The 25,264-nt window shown below is 56.6% G+C and overlaps 3 protein-coding genes and 1 pseudogene across 3 annotated transcripts; 3 read left to right on the forward strand and 1 right to left on the reverse strand.

Annotated features, from left to right (window-relative positions):
* Nucleotides 1–862: 862 nt before the first annotated feature.
* Nucleotides 863–6,854, forward strand: Ptbp1 (polypyrimidine tract binding protein 1). Its single transcript, XM_051172731.1, is given in 13 exon segments — nt 863–1,322; nt 1,444–1,763; nt 1,847–2,017; nt 2,124–2,234; nt 2,301–2,475; nt 2,635–2,712; nt 3,346–3,491; nt 4,473–4,506; nt 4,894–4,986; nt 5,076–5,292; nt 5,413–5,490; nt 5,572–5,617; nt 5,619–6,854. Coding segments are annotated over 13 exon segments (1,644 nt in total). The 5' UTR covers nt 863–1,234; the 3' UTR covers nt 5,706–6,854.
* A 222-nt stretch (nt 6,855–7,076) lies between these two features.
* Nucleotides 7,077–15,305, reverse strand: Plppr3 (phospholipid phosphatase related 3). Its single transcript, XM_051172730.1, has 7 exons — nt 15,130–15,305; nt 9,707–9,892; nt 9,436–9,571; nt 9,097–9,292; nt 8,907–8,964; nt 8,648–8,821; nt 7,077–8,410 (listed from the first exon to the last, which is right to left on the reverse strand). Exons 1-7 carry the CDS (start codon nt 15,202–15,204, stop codon nt 7,082–7,084), a joined length of 2,154 nt encoding a protein of 717 aa, XP_051028687.1. The 5' UTR covers nt 15,205–15,305; the 3' UTR covers nt 7,077–7,081.
* A 4,547-nt stretch (nt 15,306–19,852) lies between these two features.
* On the forward strand, nt 19,853–23,306 carry LOC127183701 (myeloblastin). The gene is made up of 5 exons (XM_051139790.1): nt 19,853–19,919; nt 20,805–20,970; nt 21,349–21,490; nt 22,128–22,358; nt 23,148–23,306. The coding sequence occupies exons 1-5, from the start codon at nt 19,853–19,855 to the stop codon at nt 23,304–23,306; spliced, it is 765 nt and encodes a 254-aa protein (XP_050995747.1).
* A 1,550-nt stretch (nt 23,307–24,856) lies between these two features.
* Nucleotides 24,857–25,109, forward strand: LOC127183752 (40S ribosomal protein S21-like; annotated as a pseudogene).
* Nucleotides 25,110–25,264: the final 155 nt, after the last annotated feature.

Raw genomic sequence — 25,264 nt, forward strand, 5'->3', positions numbered from 1 at the left:
CTGTTAGGGCTCTGGCAGCTTGCCAGCAGTAGAGCTACAGGAAGTACTGCTCCCAGGCCCCCCTTCCAAGCCAGACGGAAGCCACCTCCCACCAAGGTCAGCACAAGGGACCTCATGGGTGAGTGGCTGCCAGCAGGAAGTGACTTCCTGCAGCTCAAGAGTGTGGACATGTAATCCCAACACTCCAGAGGCAGAGGCAGGCAGATCGCTGTGAGTTCGAGGCCAGCCTGGTCTACAAAGCGAGTCCAGGACAGCCAAGGCTACACAAGAAACCCTGTCTTGAAAAACCAAAACCAAAACAAAACAAAAGTGTGGGTAATGATGTTCTGAGCTTTGCATGTCAAGCTGGGCAAGTCTAAGCCCCTTCAGCAGCCCTTGCTCCTGAGGCCTTAGTGTGACCATATGCTCTTAAACTGCTCAGGACTTGGTGGAAAGCTCCAAATCCTGTGGGTGTAGGTCATGGGGGTGCTCAGAGTTCCCCTTTCCTCGTAGGAAGAAGAGTGGGCATGGTAGGGCTTTTGGTCTTTAGGCCTGTCTATAGGCTCACAGCAGGTGCCCTGGACCTCCCATCTTTGTGAGTCCCAGATAGTGTTGGGCTTGGGGGAGGGGAGAGCGGAGATGGGGGGCGAGAAGCTCCTGAGTAGATAGACCTTGTCTTGAACCAAATGAAACAAGCTGTGAATGAGATGGTCCTGACTCCCTGGGTGTTAAGAGTCCCTGGCTTCAAAGTCTGGCTGGTTGGGAGTAGCTAGCAGAGAGCTCTGCCCTGTGAAACCTGTCTCCATTGCTGTCCTGGTGAACCTGGATCTCTTCTGGCTCCCAGGGGTTGGCTGAGCCAAACTAATGAGCACAAAGCACTGCTTCTGGGGAGGAGACCTTCTTACCCTGGGGTCAGCTTGGGAGTTCCCCAGTGAGCTGCTTCCACCACTGGATGGTGCTACTCAAGGGTGCTGCCAAAGTCTCTCTCGTCCTCCTGGAGTGCTGGCCTTTGTTTCTCCAGAAGCTGCCAGCAGCCCTGCCAGGAGGGTACCGCAAGGCTGGCAGCTGTGCGCTCTGGGCAGACGACCTGCCAGGCGGGGGCCTCCCACATGGCTCCTGGCACGAGGCCCCAGTGACCATTGAACGGGGCTGGTAGTGAAGAGGCCACAGGCAGGCATGGGGCATTGTGCAAGTCCCTGGGGGCTGTGGGTGGGACTGCGGGAAAGGCGGATCAGCCTGGCGCTGAGGGTAGTTCATGCTCTCTCCCCAGCGGGGATCCGACGAGCTCTTTTCCACGTGTGTCAGCAACGGCCCCTTCATCATGAGCAGTTCTGCCTCAGCAGGTGAGAGGCCCTGGGGGATAACCCTGTCTTGGGGGCTGGAGGGGCCGGGGGAGCAGTGCTTGGCCACAGGCAGGGAAGGGAGCCTGCAGCCTCTCAGATGCACCTACCTATCCCTTCTCAGCCAATGGAAACGATAGCAAGAAGTTCAAAGGGGACAACAGGAGCACAGGAGTCCCTTCCAGAGTCATCCATGTCCGCAAGTTACCTGGTGATGTCACTGAAGGAGAGGTCATCTCCCTGGGGCTGCCCTTTGGGAAGGTCACCAACCTCCTTATGCTGAAGGGGAAGAACCAGGCCTTCATTGAGATGAGCACGGAGGAGGCGGCCAACACCATGGTCAACTACTACACATCGGTGGCGCCTGTGCTGCGCGGGCAGCCCATCTACATCCAGTTCTCCAACCACAAGGAGCTCAAGACCGACAGCTCGCCCAACCAGGCGGTGCGCCTGCGGGCAGATGGGCGGGTGGCCGGGCTCTGCCTCAGTCCTGGCTCCCAGCTTATGGCATGGTGGTTCCTCCACAGCGCGCCCAGGCGGCCCTGCAAGCCGTGAACTCTGTGCAGTCCGGAAACCTGGCCTTGGCTGCGTCCGCAGCTGCTGTGGATGCAGGAATGGCAATGGCAGGCCAGAGCCCCGTGCTCAGGATCATCGTGGAAAACCTCTTCTACCCCGTGACCCTGGATGTGCTGCACCAGGTGGGCGGCCGGGCAGATGCTTGTCCCGCACCGAGTGGGCCGGTGTCGTGTGTCGTCCCCCCCCCCCAATCCACAGCTAGGGCTCACATGGGTCTCCTTGTCGCAGATCTTCTCTAAATTTGGCACGGTCCTGAAGATCATCACATTCACCAAGAACAACCAGTTCCAGGCGCTGCTTCAGTATGCTGACCCTGTGAGCGCCCAGCATGCCAAGCTGGTGAGTAGGGGTGTCCTGGGTGGGGGACCCTGGGCCTGGCCCACGCTCACCTTCCTCTCCCTGTAGTCGCTGGACGGCCAGAACATCTACAATGCCTGCTGTACGCTGCGTATCGACTTCTCCAAACTTACCAGTCTCAACGTTAAATACAACAACGACAAGAGCAGAGATTACACTCGGCCTGATCTGCCTTCTGGAGACAGCCAGCCTTCGCTGGATCAGACCATGGCCGCAGCCTTCGGTAAGATGCTGTACTGAGACACACCAAATGAGTGGGGTGGGACAGGCCACCTAGCTATCAGGGCATCCTGGCACTGCACAGCCCAGCCACTCAACAGTCCTGCCATGCCTGTCCCAGCCGTGAGGTGAGGTGCAGTGATTAGTGTCTGTTTGTTTCTAGGTGCGCCCGGCATAATGTCAGCCTCTCCGTATGCAGGAGCCGGGTTCCCTCCCACCTTTGCCATCCCTCAGGCCGCAGGTACTCACGCTCATCCTGACCCCGGTGCCTGCATGACCACACAACCCCATAGCTGCCATACATGATCAGGATGCCATTGGCCCCGAGTGGCAGGTCCCAGGCCCCCTTCCTGGGAGAGAGGGGAAGGGGCCTCCGACAGCATCCACACAGCTTAGGGCAGGGTAGTAGTCTCAGGCAGGGCTGGGCCAGGTGCCCTGTGTTGGCAGTAGATATAAGCCACTAATCATTCAGTCTTTGGTCTGGTTCCCTTCAAGCACCTCGGGCGAGGACGAGGACGCAGTGTCCCTAGTAGATTGAATTTAATGGCCTGGTAAGCAAGTGGCCTCCAGGGCTGAGGAGCATGGGCCTCGGGCCTCCCGTGTGCCGCCCGGAGCCTGCATGGAGGAGTGGGCGCCGCATGCGTGCACAGCCAGACATACCTGTGGCAGGCCCTGCTTGCAGAGGGCCCGTGTCCACCAGAGCTTTTGTGCTGTCCAGGCGCATGCAGTCTGATCACACCCGGATTGGCCGTGGTGTCAGGCAGTGTGTGTGGCCTCTGTGGGCAGGTCATAGCCAGTCTGCACCTTGTGGCTAAGTGCCTGTCCCCTCTTGGTACAGTCAACCGGCTCACATCTACACTACCTTCCTTTGCAGGCCTCTCCGTCCCTAATGTCCATGGAGCCCTGGCCCCCCTGGCCATACCATCTGCCGCTGCTGCAGCCGCAGCTGGCCGCATTGCCATCCCAGGCCTGGCAGGTGCCGGGAATTCCGTCCTTTTGGTCAGCAACCTGAACCCCGAGGTATGTGGGTGTTGCTCTGCTTTGCCTGTACCTGAAGTGGTGGGGTGCTGGCTGAAAATGGGTCCATTCTAGGGGGTACACTGGTTGGCAAACGGGCTCTGGGTGTCCCAGGTGCCCTGGGCACAGATGCGCTGCTGCCCTTCTGTCTGCTGCTGTTGGCCTCCGCTCTTCCAGCTGCTCTGAGGTTTTCCGTTTTCCTCTCGGCTCCATTCACACCCTGGCCCTCAGCGCTCAGAGCCGCGGTGTTTTCCTTGCTGTACAAGACAATTAATTTGGCATGGCAAGGAGGCCTGGGAGTGCCCGTTGGGAGGTGGCTCGGACCAGTGCCGGCCAGCCTGTCTCGAGCCCAGGTGGCCTTGGAGCTTAGCGGTGCCTTTACAGGAACTGGTCTTGGTCTGCACATGGCCGGCCCTGCTCCAGCCAGTTTCCTCCGGCCTGAGCTCTGCTCACCACCTGGGAGCTAACAGGCCCCACCCCTTGCCTCAGTTCTTAGCCTCAGCCGCAGCGCTGGCCGGCCGTCGTCCTCCAGCCTGCGTGCAGTGCTTCTCCTTGTATGTGTGCGTGTGTGTGCACGTGCGTGTGTGTGTGTGTGTTACGAGTATGTGCGCAGATGTGTGTATGGAACACTGCCTTGTTTTCCTATGTATTTACTGACCTGTGTTTTGCTACTTTTTTCTTTCCTCCCCTCCCCTCCCAATTTTTTTTCTTGCCTGATCCGGAATTTCTTTGCCAACTGACTGCACGGTTCTTCTGCTTCCTGTTGTTGCTTGAAACAAAACATAAATCAATAAAAAAACAAAACTCCCCTCTCAAACCCGCTCTCCGGAAACCAACCTGCCCTTGAATATTAACATCCTGACAACTTCATCATCATGAACCTGCTCGCCTGCGGGGACTGTCTTCCTCGTGGACGATTGACACTCAACCCCTTGACCTCTCCCTCTCCCTGTCCCCTGCTGCCTTCCTCTGCTGTCTCTAAAGAGAGTCACACCCCAAAGCCTCTTTATTCTCTTCGGTATGTTATTCTCACTTTTATTACCTTGGTTTCGTTTAATTGGTTTATTTTACACCCTGCGATGTACTATTGAGTTTGTGTTTGGCCTTCTGCCTCGTTCCGTGATTTGCTTCCGGTTTGCGGATTGTACTGAGTAGACACGCATGGTTACCACCCTGCATGCTTCCAGAGCTAAGCGTGTCAGTAGCATGTGGACGTGGCTGCTGTGACAGCTGTCTGGAGTCCTGCGCCTGCCTAGTGCAGCACCCGTTAGCAGGCCTGGGCTGAGACTCCTGGTGCCCACTAAGCAAACCTGGCCCGCCGGGAGCTGGGACCGCGAGGGCGGGTGGTGGGTGTTGGGAGAGGTTAGGAGACCTGGCCACTCAGCCTCTGTCCTGGGTTTCAAAGGTGTCTATGGTGACGTGCAGCGAGTGAAGATCCTGTTCAATAAGAAGGAGAACGCGCTGGTACAGATGGCAGACGGCAGCCAGGCGCAGCTGGGTGAGAGCCCCTGGAGGGCGCGGCTGGGGCTGGGGCTGCCCCTGGTGGACTTGGGGTTCTACCGCTCATGTGCCTCCCACACTCTGCAGCCATGAGCCACCTGAATGGACACAAGCTGCACGGGAAGTCAGTGCGCATCACACTGTCAAAGCATCAGAGCGTGCAGCTGCCTCGTGAGGGACAGGAGGACCAGGGCCTGACCAAGGACTACGGCAGCTCACCGCTGCACCGCTTCAAGAAGCCCGGTTCTAAGAACTTCCAGAACATCTTTCCACCCTCTGCCACCCTGCACCTCTCCAACATCCCGTAAGTCAGCCAGACTGGCAGCTTGTCTTGTTCGTTTGTGAGGCCCAAAGGACTCCTCCCTCCGCCCACAGGGCCCAGGGCGTGCATGGTCCAGCCACATGCCTCTTGTCTCCCCACTAGGCCCTCCGTGTCAGAGGAGCACCTCAAGAACCTCTTTTCCAGCAATGGTGGTGTGGTCAAAGGCTTCAAATTCTTCCAGTGAGTGCAGCTCTGCCCTCCTCACCCCTACCCCCTCAGCCACACCCCGGTCCTTCTGATCGCCCCTTGTCCGCCCTGCAGGAAGGACCGCAAGATGGCGCTGATCCAGATGGGCTCCGTGGAGGAGGGCGATGGAAGCTCTTATTGAACTGCACAACCACGACCTGGGCGAGAACCACCACCTGCGCGTGTCCTTCTCCAAGTCCACCATCTAGGCGCCGCGGCCTGCGGCAGCTTCCACCATTCCAGAAAAGCCACTTTAAAAAGCAGCTGAAGTGACCTTACACACCAGAGATTTTATTTTTTTAAAGAGAGATCAGTTTACCTGTTTTTAAAAAAATTAAATCTAGCCCACCTTGCCGTGGCAGGAGATGGCTCGGGCCACAAAGGCCCAGTCAGGCCCGGCACCATGGTTTGAGGGGCTCAGGCGTGAGGCCACAGCGGTGCCCCAAACACAGCCGCTTTCTGTGCCTTACAAAACCAGCATGCCTCGCAGCCGCACGCCCACCCCCTCAGGCCACCAGTCTCTAGACTGTAGGTGAGCCAGGTGGTCCATACCATAGGCTCCCCATGCTGTGCAGGAGCTGGGGCCACCCCACCCCCCTTATAATCAAGTGACATGATTCTCCCATGTCCCTGGCCAGCCCAGAGGGCTCAGGCCATCCTCAGCTGCAGAGCCTTATGTGACCTTTGTGTTCTGTTCTGTGTGGTCGCAGACACCTGTGCCTAGCAATATTCCCACTTGACCAAATACCCAACTCTTTCCATTTATATGCAAGAGATATAGTTTTAAGTAACTTTTTATAGCAGTGTACAATGGTATGTGTATTCTAAGCTTCTGTGTCCCTGCGCTCTTACCTTCCTTCCTGGTGACCAACTTGCAGATGGGCCCAGGCCAGTGCTGCCTCCACCTGGGAAAAAGCTCTGGGACCAGTGGGTTCCCACCTTCAAATTTTGGACCAAAGTTTTGTTTTCTGCTCGCCTCTTACTGGGCCCAGTTGTGGGGCTAACCTCTAGGCCTTACTGCCCCCCCCCCCAGATGCTCACCTCCATCCTAGTCTGCCTCTGTGGGAGGGCTTCCGTGGACCTCGGTTCTCTGAAGGAACAGCAAGAGTGTACATATTTATGATTTTTATACCTGTGTGGGGCTCAGGTGGTGCAGCAGTTTTTTATGGTGACAGATGTATATTTTGGTAACAACTACAGGCTCAGTATTGTCCTGGGGCCGCCCTGGCCACATTCCACCCCATCCCAGATGGTGTATTGGGGGGAGTTTCCATTAAAGCAGTTTTATAACCTGTGCCTTCCCTGAGCCCTTCATTCTGAGCTGTAGAGGTGTGGGCCAGGCTGGGCCTGGACTCAATAAACGCCTGTGTCTTGCGCGTCTGCCTGTCATTGGGGATGGTGTAAGGTGCGCTGGGGGGGGGGCACAGCCCACTCAACTTTGTGTGGGACTTGTGAGAGCCCTCCCTCACCCTGTCCAACGTCCACCAGAAGGACCATCCTGGCAACAGTGTAGTGCCACCATCAGCCTTTTTATTGGTGCTATAGACACCCAGTGCCCCAACCCTTTTGACAGCTTCCACCAGGCTCAGTCCTGGTACCTTCGAGCCTGCATCCTCCTGTAGTAACTTTCCGCTTCAGGCTCCACCTCTCGTTCCCCCAGCCCGCCCACCTGGCGCCTCAGGGTGGATTCCCGGCTACCTGCACCCAGGGCCCCTTCACTTGCTCCTGGTGGGGGCAGACCCTCACCAGTGGCCAGGTTAACGGTGGCCACACCTCCAAACCGTGGCTCCTCCTGGTCCACATCACTGGCTGGAGACCCAGGGCCTATCCCAGGCTGTTTGCAGCTGCTTCTGAAGCCGCGTGCCAGATCCCCCAGCTCATAGCTACCATCACCCTCCACCACCTTGGCCTTCCACTCCCAGGGTGTGCTGCCGGCAGACAGGTGCACCACTGGGTGGTGAGGTGCGTGGGCATCAATTGTGACGATGCTGGCAGAGTCACGGTCTGATGGTGAGCGGTACTGGGAAGAGTCGGAGCTGGCACTGGATGATGAAGCTGTCTCAGCCTTGGGGCCCCCTGCTGCCTTGGACATGGCAATGACCTGCAACAGCCTCGGTGGGTTGGCCACCCGTGGCTGTGATGGACCCACAGGCACAGGGGCCCCACCCTTCTCTGCCATGGACACCCACTTGGCCCTCACTGAGGAGCTGCTCTTGGGTGACAGGCCAGCTGCAGCCTGCACTCCTTCCTCAGGGATGTGCACAAGGGGCTGGGGGGGCCCTGGCCTCGGAGGCAGAATGACTCGGGGCCCAAGCCCTGGCCGAGCCTGGACGGTAGGGTACAGAGAGGGCGGCACGGGTCCTTCCTCCTCCTCCTCCTCTTCTTCCTCTTCCTCCTCCTCCTCTTCCTCCTCCTCCTCTTCCTCTGCCATGGGCTCCGCTGGGGCCCTCAGATGCACAGGGCTAGCCTCGTCAGGCAGCCCCAGGCCACGGCCCTCCAGGGTCTTCTGTTTCCACTCACTGATGAGCTGCTTGGAGCGGGAGGCGTCGAGGGGCACATGGATGGTCATGTGGCGCCGCGCGGGGTCATCCAGCGAGGGCGTGCTGACACGGGGCAGTGTGTTGCTGAAGGTGACCATGCCCTCTTTGCCCATGGGGCTGCGTGGAGCCAGCAGGTCCACATCCACACTGGCTCTCTTCAGGCTGCCAAGAGACGTCTTCTCTCGGGCTACAGGCCGAGGCACACTCTCTAGCCTCCCTGGAGGGCCCAGCTCATCTGTGCTGACAGACTTATTCTGCTGATACATGGCCTCGTGGCCCCGCTGAGTCAGCGCTCGTAGGGCATCCTTGGCAGGCGCTGGGGTAGGCACCTTCTCTGCAGGCGGTGCCTGGAAGTTGCCCACAGCGTGGCAAGCCTAGGGAGGATAAGGACTGGCATGAGACCCGCTATCCAGCAGGGGGCAGTGCCTGCAGCCCACAGGGAGGTGGTGGCAGCAGCAGCATCCTACAACTTGCAGTGAGAGGAGCCTCCTGCCCTCAGACCCCAGGCCTCTAATGGGGGCAGGGGCAGGGGGTGGGGTGGGAGAAGGGCCTCCCCTCCCCGTGTGGCCATTCGCCTCCCTCAGACCTTCTCGTTAGCCCCCCCCCCTCACCAGGTAGGCAGCGATGCCAGCACCAATAAGAAAGCCAGCATAGACGTCCACAGGGTGGCTGCGGTACTGGGTGATCTGTGTAAGGCCGCAGACTCCAGCAGCTATGGCAAAGGCGAACACAAGGATGGGCTTCAGCAGCTTTGTCGTGTCCGAGATGACTGAATTGAAGTACATCTGGCCAACAACAGGTGGGCAGGGTCAGGGTGTAGCCTCGGTCCACGGGTGGACACAGGGTACAGCGTTGGGGGCCATCACTCACCGACACATAGACAGCAGCGAAGGCCGACAGAGTGGCATGCTGGGATGGAAAAGTCTTCCTACAAGAGGTACGGTGTCAGCCAGCCCTGCTGGTCTGGAGGCAACTAATCCCAGCCTCAGTTTCCCAAGCCAGTTCCCCTACAGTAGGGGGTTTGTGGCAGTCCCACCGCAGGGCCAGGAGTCCAGCTTACCGTGCCGATAGGATGGCATGGGTATCGTGGCCAGAGCAGATGTCCTGTGTGATGTAAGGGTTCGCCTCACAGGAAGTGCCCAGCAGGGTGTAATTGGGTTTGCAGACGGTTAGGAAGAAAGGCGTGTGGTAGCCCGTGGCCAGCTGGATGACGTCCGTCACCAGAGCCGTGGCACACAGGCCAAACACGTGCACACCTGAGGGCGAGAAGGCCAGGCCAGGGAAAGGGAGCGGGGAGGGGGGTAGGGGCGTGCCCCCCAGAAGCACATCTACTCCATAACCCCCACCCCCGTGGTAAGCGGACATCAAGGCAGGATCAGGGAACCCCGCGGCCACTCACCCACAAAGCGTACGGTGCGTCGGAGGAACGAGTTGAAGTTACAGCCTCCCGCGTTGATGCTGCCTTCTGTGCCCCCTCGACCACGGCCCCAGAGCCGGGACTGCAGACAGTAGACCATGCCCTCGCCGACCATGATCTGCTCACACACACACACACACACACACACACACACACACACACACACACACACACACACACGAAGGGACAGGCGAGTCAGGCAAGGTCACAGCGAGAGACCCTAGGCCCTGCAGCTGTGGCACAGGCTACTCACAGAGGCTGCAGGTGCAGCGAAAGCCAGGCTCAGCAACATAAGCAGTGGGATCAGCTCTTCGTTAGACTCCACGTAGGGCATGGACAGCGAGCGGTCGTAGCACTGAAAGCCCACCTTGGCCGGCTTGAACAGGTCAGTGAGCTCCAAGAAGTACAAGGACACAATGGAGGACGCCACGATGGGCAGCTGGGGGGTGGGGTGGGGGGGGGGGAAGACGGAGAGGGGGAAGACAGTGGCCTGGGTCACTGGCCGTACCACCACAGGCTTACCACGGCCCACAGATTCACACACCAATTTCTGCAGCCCCCGGCTACATGGTGAGAAGGAAGGAAATGCTTCAGCCCCACCCGCAAAGCCTCCCTCAACTCTCAGGCCCGTCTGTCCATCCGTCCATCCATCCTACACACACACACACACACACACACACACACACACACACACACACACACACACATGACATGCTTGCTTCTCTTTCCAGCCTCCCTAGGTTGCCAGGCTATGCCCCCTAGTCAGGCCTGCTTGCCAGCCTTCCTCACAGGAGGTTCCCTACAGGCACTGCCTTGGCCCTCCCTCCCTCCCTCCGTCACCCACCCACAACACAGCCTTGAATGGCAGCCAGCGTATGGCGGCTGCTGCTGAGCTCCCTCACTCCTACCTGGGTCTTCCCTACCAACCAGGCATGTGTCTCCACCCCCACCCCCGAGTGAGTCACTGCCCCCTTCCAAAGGATAGGGGGCCCTTGCTCCTGGAACCAGAGCCCTCTGGGCCCAGGTAGGAAAATGACTGTCGCTGAAGGCACCTGAAAAAGTGAACTGAGGGAGCTGTGTTAACGGCAAAAGGTGTGCAGCACCTCCTGTCCCAGCTGGCCTCAAACTCACTATGTAGCTGAGGATAGACCTGAACTCCTGATCTCCCTGCCTCCTCCTCCTGAGTGCTGCAGTGACAAGTAGGGGCAGTCACAAGATGCAAGTAAGAGAGATAAAATGGTGACAACATCTTCCCGGGGTCTGTTGTGTGCCCCAACTTCCCAAACTATAAAACAGTAAAAAATAAAAGTTGTTTTTTGGCCGGGCGTGGTGGCGCATGCCTTTAATCCCAGCACTCAGGAGGCTGAGACGGGCGGATTGTTGTGAGTTTGAGGCCAGCCTGGTTGACAAAAGATCCAGGACAGCCAAAGCTACACAGAGAAACTCTGTCTCAAAACAAACAAACAAACAAAACAAAAAACAATAAAAAGTTGTTTTATGCCGGGCGTGGTGGCGCATGCCTTTAGTCCCAGCACTTGGGAGGCAGAGGCAAGCGGATCGCTGTGAGTTCGAGGCCAGCCTAGGCTACAGAGTGAGTTCCAAGCACAGCCAGGGCTACAGAGACACAATGTCTTGGGTGGGGGCTGGCTGGAGAGATGGTACAGCACTTAAGACCGCTGCCTGTTTCTAGAGGGAGCAGCTTCGGGTCTCAGCACTCACAGGGCAGCTCATAACCTTCTGTAACTCCTAGTTCCAGGTCCTTCGCTATCCTCTTCTGGCCTCTGTAGGCTCCAGCACACGCATGCGGCTCACGGCAAACAGCCAGAAACAGAAATAAAAATCAAGTAGCCAGGACCAGGCGGCGGTGGTCCATGCCGCGGGAAAACACGCAAGGTCAGCCAGGGCTACATGCCCAGACCCTGTGGGCTTGCGGCTGGGCCTCAGCAGTGAAATGACACTTTGCAGCTTCAGCTATGCAGAGGATAGTCTGAGTTACCTGAGACTACTCAGGTAGTCTACTCAGGCTCAGCGTAGGATGGTGCCGGCCACACAGTCAGGGCTGCTCTGTTTTACCCTGTCTTTCAGTGTCTGCCACGCTGCATGACGAGTTTACCATGGAGATTTAAAACGTCTCATGCCGGGTGATGCCCCACCCAGGAAGGGGCCCTCACCCGGCCTGTCAGTTGAGGGGACAAATTCTCTCCTCTCCTCCTCTCTCAATTTATATATTGTATTTGTACATATTCTGCCCACAAGCCAGAAGAGGGCACCAGATCTCATTATAGATGGTTGTGAGCTGTCATGCGGCTGTTGGGAATTGAACTCGGGAGCTCTGGAAGAGCAGCCAGGGCTCTCAACCACTGAGCCAACTTTCCAGCCCCCAACCACTATGTACCTGACCTAGAACGCACTCTATAAAGCCAGGTAGTGCACCCCTTTAATCCCAGCACTCAGGAGGCAGAGGCAGGTGGATCTCTGTGAGTTCGAGGCCAGCCTGGTCTGCAAAGAGAGTCCAGGACAGCCAAGGCGACACAGAGAAACCTTGTCTCGAAAAAACAAAAAACAAACAAAAACAAACAAACAAACAAAACCAAGCCCCTCACTCTATAGGCTGGCCTTGAACTCAGAGATCTACCTGCCTCTGCCTCTAGAGTGTGTGTGCCACCACTGCCTGGCTTAATTATTACTCGTGTGTGTGTGTGTGTGTGTGTGTGTGTGTGTGTGTGTGTAAGGACAGCTGTGGGAATCAATTCCATCTTTCCATTATGCGGGGTCCCAGGCATCGAACTCAGGTTGTCAGGCGCATCTGAAGGCGCCTTTACCAGCATTGTCAACCTATCGGCCCCTAAGTGTCTTTCTCTATGTAAGAGTTTCCATTTATAGGAGTTTGTTGGAGCCATGGCTCCAACAGAAGGGAACCAGCATCTGCACCGAAAATAAAATAACAGCCGGTGAAGAGAGTCCTAGGCCCACACACTGGGTACGACCTGCTGTTCACACAGGGCACCAGGTGCCAGTGTGGGCAAACACAGCAGGGCGTGTGAAACGCTGCACTTGCCTCTGCCTGGAATGTTGGGACACACCTGTCACCCTAGTATTTGAGAGGCTGAGGCAGGAGAATGGCTCTGAGTTCTGAATCAGCCTGGCACACACCTTTAATCACAGCACTCTGGAGGCAGAGGTAGGTTGATCTCTGTGAGTTCGAGGCCACCTTGGTCTACATAGTGAGTTCCTGCACAGCCAGGGCTACACAGAGAAACCCTGTCTCAAAAAACAAAAAAACAAGGGGTTGGAGAGATGGCTCAGAGGTTAAGTGCACTGACTGTGCTTTAAGAGGTCCTGGGTTCAATTCCCAGCAACCACATGGTGGCTCACAACCATCTATGGTATGATCTGATGCCCTCTTCTGGCATGCGGGCAGAGCACTGTATACATAATAATAAATAAATCTTAAAAAAAAAAAAAAAAAGACAAAACAAAACAAAAGAAGAAAGAAAGAAAACTACCCTCTCCAACATGTTTTCTAGGGTTCCTCAATCTGTCCCCTCCACTTAGAGAATGACACTGGCTGGCTTTTCTCAGAGGCAGGTCTGTGCAGCAATGAAGATTCAAAAACAAGTTGGTATCCTGATGTGGAGGATGGAGTAAAAGGGCCCAGGCACCTTGTGGGTGCTGCTAAGTCAAATCCTCACTGGATAACAACCCTGTCTAAGAAGCCGGATGTGGTGGTGCACGCCTTTAATCCCAGCACTTGGGAGGCAGAGGTGGGTGGATCGCTGTGAGTTCGAGGCCAGCCTGGTCTACAAAGCAAGTCCAGGACAGCCAAGGCTAGCACAGAGAGTCCCTGTCTCAAAAAACCAAAAAACAAACAAACAAACAAAAAACAACCCTGGGCCGGGCGTGGTGGCGCACGCCTTTAATCCCAGCACTTGGGAGGCAGAGGCAGGTGGATCTCTGTGAGTTCTAGGCCAGCCTAGTCTACAAAATGAATACAAGCAGCCAAGGTTACACAGAGAAACCCTGTCTCGAAAAACCCAAAAACAAAAATTTAAAAAAAAAAAACAACCCTGTCTAGGGCCGGCAAGACAGCTGAGCATGTAAGGATGCTCGCTGCCAAGCATAATGATCAAAATCCCTGCCCCCACGTGGTGGGGGAAACAACTAACTCCTGAACGCTGCCTCTGACCTCCAAGCCACGGTGCGCTTGCACACATGAACACACGCACATAGGCACGCACGCACGCAGGGGCCGGGACCCGAGTTCCAGTAGTCAGCACCACAAAGCAAGGTGGGCGTAACTGGGTGTGCATGTAACTCGGGTATTGCAGGGTAAGGACACGTAGACCCCAGCAAGCTTCGAGCCCAGTGAGCACTGGAGGGAGACACCTGACATCAGCCTGCGCTCTGGCTGTTGGCACGAGCGCCTAAGCACTGCCACACAAGCGCAAAAGGGGCATCTCAGCACTGCGTGGTGGTCTGTGCTTGGCATCCCAGCATCCCAACACCAGGGAGCCAGAGACAGGAAGGCTGCCTGACCTGGGTCATACACCCAACTCCAATCCAGCCTAGGCTACAGAATAAAATCTTGGATTGGGGCTGAGCACCTGGCTCAGGGGTGGAGCCTCTACCAGAATCCACCAGTGAGGGGCTAGGGGCGTGGTCAGAGCACAGCCTAAACCTCGAATTCCCAGTGAGGGGCTGGGGGCGTGGTCAGGGTGGAGCCCCTGCCTAGAATCCCCAGTGAGGGGCTGGGGACGTGGTCAGGGTGGAGCCCCCCCTAGAGTCCCCCAGTGACAGCATGGGGGCGTGGCCAGGCATAGAACCCCCTTATGATAAGGTCCAGGCCCCGGATTCTATAGCCAGCACTAAAGACATATGAAAATAATTTTAAACAGTGAGGAAAAAAAAATAGCCTGTAAAGTAATTTCTGGAAGGATTTCAAAGGATTCTGGTGAGATTGGGCCTGACGGACTGGGCTAATCTATTGTCACACTTAAATGCCATCTTGGGACATAAGCATTCCCCCTAATGCTCTGTGGCCCACACCCGTCACCTGTTGGGGAAGGAACCGCTGTGGGGACAGCAGGCTCGGCCTGGCTCACAGCTCCTGTCACAGTCTTGTCATTCAAAGGGGGAAAAAATAAAAATAAAAAACCCTCAACCCTCCACATTTAGTATGCACCAAGTGAATGCATTTATTGTCTTCTATATTTAGACCCTATCAGTTCTCCACCACAGCTGGCTAGATCCACCAGCGGGTTGGGGAGCTTGGGGGTGGGGGGGGGCACAGCCTACCATTAGCAGAAGGGCATTTGAATTTAGATGCACCCCAGGGTACTATAGAGCCAAGTGCCCAGGATCCACCCTCATCAGTTGGGGTTTGCTCACCACCAATGCCCCAATTTCTACCCCCTCCAGTCAGCTTCTCGGCCCTGTCCTTAAAGAGAGCCCAGCGTGCTAGCATTCTCCCGTCTGCTCCCACTGTCTAAAGGACCCTTCTGCACCTTTGCAACTCCTATTCGACCTGTAGAGCCCTCTGCCTTAGACCCAGCCATGTCCCCATCCCAGCTCCAGGTGGGCCCGGTTCCGCGGTGCAGGCTCCTGCTCCCGCAGCACGGAGGGCACGGTCTTGGAAGCTCCATGCCAGGAAGACTTCTCTCCGTGAGCCCCACTCACCTCCACGAAATAAAAGCAAGGCAGGAGCGTCATGCTGTCCTTGGGCGTTTTATTCTTCTCCTTCATAGCAATCATGGTGACGCGCGGCGCTGTAGGCCGAGGTTGCGGGAGGGGAGGGGGGACAAAGGCAGGCTGGAGATCAGGAGGTGCGCAGATGGAGTCCCCAGGTGAGGAGATAGGGCTGGGGGGGGAGGGGCGGGGAAACTGAGGCTGGAGCAGAGAGGGGGAACTTGGGGAAAAGGAATGCAGGGACCCCCGCGCGCTCACGGCTCGCTCACCTGGCGGGGGCAGGGAGGGCAGAGTCCACTGCAGAGCGCGGACACAAAGCCGGGGTCCCCGCGTGGGAGGGACGCGAGGCCCTGCGCGGTGCGCGGGGCGCGGGCTCTTTGTCTGTGCGCTTTGCAGCCTGCTCCGGCCCCGCCCCGGCCCCGCCCCCGGCTCGGGCGCCTCCGCCTCCCGCTCTGCGGGTCCTGGGGTCTCTGGCCCCACGAGGGAGATCGCGATCCGGGTCCCTTTCCTGCCCCTTGCGCGTGCCCTCTGTGCGCCCTGCGCGCGCGCGCGATCGGCCTCGGGGGGCTGAGGGGCGCGCGGCCGAGTGTGGGGAAGGCGAGATCCCGCGGCCCCCAGTCACCTCCCTGCGTCCTCAGCCCCCACGGATCGCTGGAGTCCGTTTCCATGGTGAGGTCCCCGGGCGCCAGTAGCGAAAAGAGACAAAGAAACAGGGGTGGAGAGGCTGTCCTCCCCCTCCACTGCCCCTCCCACCTCTCCTTCAGGCCCCACCTCAACATCCTGACCCTGGGCAGCTAGTGCCTTGAAGATAAATGATTGTAGTGTGCACTTATGTAGCGCTTGCTGTTTGCAAGCATTTGCCTCTGCAGAGGCCGCCCTGTAAATGTAAGCGCTGGTTGACCCCACCCCATCCTAGATGGGTCAAACTGAGACCCAGAGAAGTTAGGGTATCATTCTGTCAGCTCAGTCGCTCTCTACTGAGTGCCTACTGCATACCGGGCCCTTAACAAACACTTGTGACTCACTAGGAAGTGGGTCTTAAGCCGACAGCCCCCCAACTCTCTCTGTTTGAAGTTGATGAGTGTAGTGGTATGCAGCTGACATCTCAGTATTCAAGGAGCTGAGTCAGGAGGATTGCTGTGAGTTCCACCCCAGACTGACCTACACAGTGTGACTCCGCCTTCATTTTTTTTTTTTTTTTAAAGAGGGGACCTGAAGGACCCAGAGGGTCCTAGAAACCTACAAGAAGAACATCGTGACTGGTGGATCGGGGCGCAGGGGCTTCTGCTCAAACTACTGCACTAACCAAGGACAATACAAGTAGTAAACATCGAACGCCTATTCTGATCTAGCCAATGGACAGGACATTCCCCACAGTTGTGTGGAGAGTGGGGACTGACTCTGACATGAACTCTGGTGCCCTGTATTTGACCACTTCCTCTTGGTGGGGAGGCCTGGTGGCACTCAGAGAAAGAATAACCAGGCTACCAAGATGAGACCTGATAGCCTATGACCATATAGTGGGGGAGGAGGTCCCCCTTGGTCATAGACCTGGAGGGGGATAGGGTGAAAGCAGGAGGGAGGGAGGAATGGGAGGATACAAGTGATGGGATAACAATTTAATTGTAATCTAAATAAATTAATAAAATTTTTAAAAAGAGGGGGGCTGGAGAGATGGCTCAGCCTGTAAAGTTGCAAGAATGAGGACCTGAGTTCGAATCTCCAGCATCACACACAAAGCCAGCCATAGTGTCAGGTATCTACCCCTAGCGCTCGGTAGAGGAGGACCGGAGGATCCTGGAGCTCTCCAGCCGCCAGCTTTACCTAATCAGCCAGCACCAAGGCAAGGGGAGACCCTGTTCAAAATGTAAGGCCAAACCAGGGGTGAAGCTGGGTGTGGTGGCGCTCGCCTTTAATCCCAGCACTCGGGAGGCAGAGGCAGGAGGATCACTGTGAGTTCAAAGCCAGCCTGGTCTACAAAGTGAGTCCAAGACAGCCAGGGCTACACGGAGAAACCCTGTCAAAACTAAAAACCAAAACAGCAACAAGAACAAAAACTGGGGTGGTTGTGCATGTCTGTAATCTCAGCTGTTTGTGAGACAGGCCGAGGGATTCCTTGGCCAGCTACATACTAAGGCCTGATTCAAAAAGCAAGACAAAAGTAGATAGCTCAGGGGATACATGAGTTACACAGGCACCACACAGCACACATGCACACACAATCAGGCACCACACACACACACACACACACACAGACACCATATGGTACACATACACACAGACACCACATGACACACACACACACACACACACACACAGACTCCACATGGCACACACACACACACACAGCACATAACACACACACACACACACAGACACCACATGGCACACATACACACAAACAAACCCCACACAGCACACACACACACAAACAGGTGCCACATGGCACACATACATGCAAAGGCACCACATGGCACACATACGAAAAATAAGAAAAGAGCCAGGCACAGTGGTGCACATCTTTAATCCAAGCACTTGGGAGCCAGAGGCAGGCAGATCAGATCGATGTGAGTTCAAGGCCAGCCTGGTCTACAAAGCAAGTCCAGGACAGCCAAGGCTACACAGAGAAACCCTGTCTCAAAAACCAAAAAAAAAAAAAAAGGTCATCTAGGCCCAAGGGCATCACCATCCACCAATGTCATGGGAAGGGGAGAGCCCAGTTCCCTGGGGGGATCCTTGGCCATTTTTCCTAGGTTGCAGGGCACAGGTAAGCTCCACTCAGTCCTTACAGGGTCCCAGCTTCAGGGACTGACGGTGGAGAAGCCCAAAACGGGAGACAGAGACTTAGCCAAGCCCTAGGCCTCAGTCTCCCTGTTAGTAGGGGAGGAGTTTGCCTGACCCCCTGGGAATTCCAGGGTTGGAAGAAGGGCCCCTAACTGTCACTCTTGGGGAGAAGGAAGAAGCTGTGGCCTGAGGGGGACTAGTGGGGGAGGGGCGCTTTGGGTCTTCCAGGGTGAGATCTACAGGTAGAGCAGGGGACAGTGGACTCTGGTGAACAATGCACGGCCTGGCTGAGGAGTCAGGCACTGGACAGCCATGGGTGAGCTCAGAGCAAGGGGTCCCAGCACCGGGGAGGCAGAGGCAGGTGGATCTCTGTGAGTTCGAGGCCAGCCTGGTCTACAAAGCAAGTCCAGGACAGCCAGGGCTAACACAGAGAGACCCTATCTCAAAGAAACACAAACAAACAAACAAAAAAGTAAAAGACTTCAGGGTCATTCTCAGCTACGAAATGGTCAGAGGCATGAATAGGCAGGGATCAGAGGTCCGCTCAGGCCTGGTCAGGACATAACATTCCTCCTGGTTCCTCAGGTGGGCATGAGACAGAACCAGATGTCCAGTCACAGGGCAGAAGTCGGGATGCATTCTCCCTGCAGCGCACAGAGGCGGGCGACAGCCACCCCAGGGACACTGAGGTGCACAGAAGATGCCGGTGGACAAGGAAGAGGAAGTGTGATTGCTTTCAACCAGCACTGACTCTGGAGTCATCACAGCCGTTGTGTTGTGTAAGAAAAACCCGGGAACAGAGAGGCAGGTCCCGGAACCCGCGGACCCCTGCCAGCCAGGCTTCATTTCCAAACCAAACCACAGGACCTTTTCTTTTTCCTTTTTTCTCCCAGTCCACTGGCTCTGTGGCTTCTTTCTCTTTGTAGACCAGGCTGGCCTCGAACTCACAGCCTGCCTCTGCCTCCCAAGTGCTAGGATTAAAGGCGTACACACCACCGTGCCCGGAGAGGCGATGTCTCCGAGATAAGGTGGAGAATCACTGAGGAAAATACCTCACATCAACAACCTACTCTGATGTGGTAGGGCGCGCGCGTGTGTGTGTGTGTGTGTGTGTGTGTGTGTGTGTGTGTGTGTTCATGTGTGTGTGAGACTGCGCGCGCGCGTGTGTGTGAGTGCCTGTGTGTTTGTACTTGTGTGTTGTGGGCCTCTACAGGCATGTGCATCCCCATATATGTCTGTGCATAAATAAATAAAATAATAAAAACAAGTTTAATATATATGTATGTATGAAGTAGAAAGAAACAGAAACAGGAAAATCATATACATATGTGAAAACGGGGCCGGGCGGGGAATGTAAAGAGAAAAGGATAGGAAATTGTCTCGGTGTGTGGGAGCGCACGCCCAACACCTAGCACGCACGAGGCTAAAGCAGGGGATCAGGAGTTCAGGGTCATCCTTGGATAATACAGAGTGAGTTCAAGACCAACCTAGGCTACATGAGACCCTGCTTAAAACGAACACACACACACATGCGTGCACGCGCCTTCACACACAAGTACAAACACACATGCACTCACACAATGCAGTATCACACACACACACACAAACACATGCATGTGCACACACACAAGTACAAACACACATGCACTCACACACACGCACTCTCACACACATGCCCTGCCACATCAGAGGAGAAATAATGAACTCCCACAAGAAAACCAAGGCATCAATGGGGTCACTCAAGGCCTCTTGTCCTAGGATCCTGAGCATGGCCTCCACAGAGACCCCTGTATGCTGCCTCACTGTGAACCGCCCTGGGCCCCTTTGCCGGTAGGAGGAAGTGGGACCCAGCTTCAGCCGCAGTTCAACGACTTCCCTCAGAGTGGGGCTATAAGAGGGGCCCAGCACGCAGCGGGCCAGGAGCCTAGCCATGCCTGGAAGCCACCGATCCCCCAGTGGGGTCCATCCATTCCTCCTGTTGGCCCTGGTCTTTGGTGGTGAGTGGGGCTCTGCCTTCTAGAACAGCGGGGGAGACCGAGGCACCCCCTGGGTAAAACATTCAGGAGGCAGAGGATAAAGAGGGGAGCCCTGAGCCGGGCGTGGTGGCGCACGCCTTTAATTCCAGCACTCGGGAGGCAGGGGCAGGAAGATTTCTGTGAGTTCAAGGCCAGCCTGATCTACAGAGCAAATTCCAGGACAGCCAGGGCTACACAGAGAAACAACAGCAACAACGGAACAAAAACAAAAATATTCAAAACAAAACAAAATAATAGAATTACAAGCCAGTCTTTTAAAAATTTTTTATTTATTTTTATTTTGTGTGCAGTGGCGTTTTGCCTGCATGTATGTCTGTATGAGGTGTCAGATCTTGGAGCTACAGACAGTTGTGAGCTGCCATGTGGGTGCTGGGAATTGAACCTGGGTCCTTTGGCAGAGCAGTCACAGCACTTAACTGCTGAGCCATCTCTCCAGCCCCTTGTTTTGTTTTGTTTGCTTTTTGGTTTTTCGAGACAAGGTTTCTCTGTGTAGCCCTGGCTGTCCTGGACTCACTTTGCAGAATAGGCTGGCCTCGAACTCACAGAGATCCACCTGCCTCTGCCTCCTGAGTGATGGGATTAAAGGCGTGCACCATCATCGCTTGGCCAGTGGTGTACATCTTTAATGCCAGCACTCTTGAGAGGCAGAAGCAGGCATATCTCTGAGTTCAAGACGAGCCTGTACCAGAGCATTAGACACTATCTCAAAGCAACAAAAATAATAAGCATAGATTCAAGGCAGCTCAGCCCCCAGCTCCTCCCCAGGCAGAGGTCTCCTAGAAGCCATAGACAGAACAGACCATGGCAGGAACCTTCAGTCTGCCGTCCTGACACCTACCTCCCCAGGTGCAGCCCAGGCCTCCCGGATTGTGGGTGGTCACGAGTCTCAGCCCCATTCTCGGCCTTACGTGGCATCCCTGCAGCTGAGCAGGTCTCCTGGGAGCCACTTCTGTGGTGGCACGCTGATCCACCCGAGATTCGTGCTGACAGCTGCGCATTGCCTGCAGGACATGTGAGCACCAGGGGGCAGAGAGGGCAGGCGGGTCTGAGCTGACAGTACAGCTTCCTTCGCTGGGTGCCTCAGTCTCCTCCCATTCCAACCCCTCTGCCTCTATACCTGCCTCAGCTCTTCCCTAGAGTCTTCTCCAGTGTACCACAACAGTGAGGGGCTGGGGGCGTGGTCAGGGTGGAGCCCCGCCTAGGATTCCCCAGTGAGGGGTGGGGGCGTGGTCAGGGTGGGGCCCCGCCTAGGATCCCCTAGTGAGGGCTGGGGGCGTGGTCGGGGCAGAGCACTTGGTAGCATGTGAGAAGCGGGGGGGGGGGGGGGGGGAAGGGGTGTCCCTCCCTTCCCCTGCAACAAATAAAGAAAACCCCACAACCTCCACCGCAGCCCGTGGCAGCTTGTGACAGTGGTGCTGGGTGCCCACGACCTGCTGAGCCCAGAGCCTGAGCAGCAGAAGTTCACCATCACTCAGGTCTTCCAGAACAATTACAACCCCGAGGAGAATCGCAATGACGTGCTGCTAGTTCAGGTAGGTCGGGCTGTGGGGATCGGCTCCTGCAGAAGACCTCACTGGACCTACGGAGCGTGGCACTGGGGCCCGTCTGTCAGCCTCTCACCCGGCTGTGTTTCCTGTCATGGCAGACCTGGGCCTAGGGTCAGGGCTCAGGCTAGGCCGTGGTACGGCTAAAGGTATGGTTAGGGCTATAGTAAGGGTTCGGTTTTATTTTATTTATTTGTTTGGGTTTGTTTTTTTCCGAGACAGGGTCTCTCTGTGTAGCCTTGGCTTTGTAGACCAGGCTGGCCTCGAACTCACAGTGATCCGCTTGCCTCTGCCTCCCTCCCGAGTGCTGGGGTTACAGGTGTGCACCACCACGCCCGGCCCTGGTCAGGGTTTTAGTTAAAGGGGGAAACAACCTGAGTTAGGGTCCGCGTCAGGATTAGGGTTAATGGACAGGGCTGAGTGTGGAAGCTGCACAACACACAGTGTCACCTCCTGCTACCTTCACCCCCAACCGCTGTACAACGGGTTCGGACTGTTCGCCAAAGAAGCTTTTAGCTCTGCACAGAACCGGTTCTGGGTGGGGGCGTGGAGATGGGGTTTCTACAAAGGCCAAAGGGAGATATTGGGTCCCCAGGGTGGCGTGCTCACCTCCTTTTTTCTGCAGCTGAACCGGCCAGCCTCCCTGGGCGAGCAGGTGGCGGTGGCCTCTCTGCCCCAGCAGGACCAGTCTCTGTCCCAGGGCACCCAGTGCCTGGCCATGGGCTGGGGCCGCCTGGGCACCCGGGCGCCCGTGCCGCGTGTGCTGCAGGAACTGAACGTCACGGTGGTCACCTTCCTGTGCAGGGAACACAACGTGTGCACGCTGGTGCCACGGCGGGCCGCTGGCATTTGCTACGTGAGTGCTAGGCTGGGTCACGGGAGGCGGGGCCCGAGGCGGGGCGGGGCCGTGGGCGGGGCGATGCCTGTGGGCGGGGCCTGCGGTGGGAGAGGCAGGGCTGCGGGAACCGTGGGTGGTCAATGGAGGGGCGAATCCCCAGGGGACTGTGGGGTCTTTGGGAATGTGGACTTCTGGGGGCGAGGAGATGGGCCTGCCTGGGCTGCTGAGAGTTTTTTTTTCCAGGTGGGTGACCTGGAGGGCGGGCCCCGGGTCGGGAGGCGGGGCTTTTGGAGGGCGGGGTCCTAGAGTAGGTGGGTTTGGAGAAGAGTGTTTCTTTTTGTTTGTTTGTTTGTTTGTTTTTTGTATTTCGAGACAGGGTTTCTCTGTGTAGCCTTAGCCATCCTGGACTCACTTTGTAGACAAGGCTGGCCTCGAACTCACAGCGATCCGCCTGCCTCTGCCTCACGAGTGCTGGGATTAAAGGCGTGCGCCACCACAGCCGGCTTGGAGGAGCGCGTTAGCCCTCTAAGTGTGGCTGCACGGCCTGTCTGTTCCATTCTGACCCATGGTCTCCACCCCTGTACGAGCAGGGTCCGTGTGGGGATGGCGGCCCTGGGCCCTGCAACAAACAGGCTTTCTTTTGTATATGACGCCTTTTGCCTCCACTCTTTGCCCCTTTTGGACTCAGCTTGCATCCTAAAAGAAGCGAGTGGATGGCTCCTGGGCATCCCGCGGGCATCCAACCCACGTAGCTTCATCTCAGCTGGCTTCTGTCAGCTTGGAGACTGATCCTGCTTCTACCCCCAGGGAGACTCGGGCGGCCCCTTGGTCTGTGACGGCGTCCTGCATGGAGTCGACTCCTTCGTGATCCGGGAGTGCGCCTCCCTCCAGTACCCCGACTTCTTCGCCCGAGTGTCCCTCTACGTGGACTGGATTCGCATGGTGCTGCGGGGCGCAGAGGCCTGAGCTGCGCTTTTGCTTTCCGAGCAGCATGATCCCCGGGCGACCAGCGAGCTCTAGTGGGAAAATCTGGAGTGGGGTCTTTCCTCCAGCTGCACTACCCACGCAGCCCCTGGTGTGGAGCCAGCTGGGTCCGGTACTGCCTGTCACCTCAATAAAAGCTGAGATTTATTTAAAAGCTGTCTCCTGTCTGTCTTACCTGGTGTGGACCTGGGATGTGGGCCGGATCTCAGGGTCCCGGGAAGCCACCATTCAGGAAAGAAAGGTGCTGAGAGGAAGCCAGACTCACTCCCCAGCCACACATGAGGGAACCACTGAGCCTGGGTTCAGCCCTTCCCGTACGACCGTCGCACCTCGGTGCCTCAGTTTCCTCACTAAAACCCGGACACATCCCAGCACTGGATAAGGAGCTGTGGCTGGTGGGGTTTGGTGAAGCGTCCCCCAGCTCCAAGCTTCGTGGGGACCTGGCTCTTTTCACATCTTTGGCGGGCACCCGGCGCCTCAGGGCCCGGACAGTCAGGGTGGAGGGCAGGGGGATGGCTGTGGGGTGGGGGTGGGGACCGACACGGTGTCGGGTGCACAGCGAGGCCAGAAGAAAGAGAAACTCTGCTCCAGGGAGGGGCAGACGTGGAAGCGGCCCGCTTTCCCCAGGCGTAAAGAAATGAGCTGGATCCACCCAGGGAGCTAGGAAGGGGGTCCCAGGCCTGCCCCGGAGGAGAGAGCGAGGGGCGGGACCCTCAGAAGTGAGGGGCGGATGCTTTCTGACCTCTTTTGCTGCCGCCACCAGATGGCGGTGTGTCCAACCCAGCAGGCGCCAGAATCCACAGGCTTGTTCCTTCCCTAACCTAGTTTTGGTTTTGGAAGGCAGTCTCTCCCTGTAGCCCAGGCTAGCCTCTAACTCCCTATGTAGCTGAAGATGACCTCAAACTCTGGATCCTCCTGTGTCCACCTCCCAGGTGCTGAGATGACTTAAGCGCGTCATCATTTCTGGTTTATGTGGTGCTGGGCTTGGTACATGCAAGGCTAGCTCACTGTCCACTGAACCCTGGACCCAGCCTCTCATCAATCCTCCCAACACCTGCTGAGGGGGTCTCCAATGTCTCACTGTTTTGGTGTGTGTATGTGTGTGGACTCTGGGGATCTGGGAACACTAAACTGAGGTCAGGGATCGAGAACCTGCTGTTCTGCGGTGCCAGAATATGGAATTCGTCCCTCAACATTACCTGACATGACAGGTAAGGGTGAGCTGGGCGTGGTGGCGCACACCTTTGATCCCAGCACTCGGGAGGCACAGGCAGGAGGATCACTGTAAGTTCAAGGCCAGCCTGGTCTACAAAGTGAGTCCAGGACAGTCAGGGCTAACGCAGAGAAACCCTGTCTCGAAAAACCAAAAATCAGATGCGAGGACATGGAGCCTGAGGCTCGCTGACTGGTGACCCTGAAGACTTCTGAGGGCTGGAACTGATCGTTACTGGTGGCAAGCATCTAAAAAGAAAACAGAAAGAAGGAGAAAAGAGCCGCACACACGTGGATCAGTGAGCAGGCACGGTCTTGACATGTAGAACGACGCCGGCGAGTTCGTGGACCTGTACGTGGCCCAGAAATGCTCCGCGAGCAACCGCATCATTGGTGCCAAGGACCACGCGTCCATCCAGATGAATGTGGCTGAGGTTGACAGGGTTACAGGCTGGTTTAATGGCCAGTTTCAAACCTATGCTATCTGCGGGGCCATTTGCAGGGTGGGCAGAGTCAGATGATTCCATTCTCTGTCTGGCTAAAGCTGGTGTAATTGTCTCCAAGAACTTTTGATCAGAAGAGATCGGGAATACTTGTCATAAATAAAAATGAGAAAGTAGCCAGGCGTGGTGGCGCACGCCTTTAATCCCAGCACTCGTGAGGCAGAGGCAGGCGGATCGCTGTGAGTTCGAGGCCAGCCTGGTCTACAAAGTGAGTCCAGGATGGCC

This window comes from Acomys russatus, chromosome 31, assembly GCF_903995435.1.
Source record: "Acomys russatus chromosome 31, mAcoRus1.1, whole genome shotgun sequence".
Taxonomy (NCBI): domain Eukaryota; kingdom Metazoa; phylum Chordata; class Mammalia; order Rodentia; family Muridae; genus Acomys; species Acomys russatus.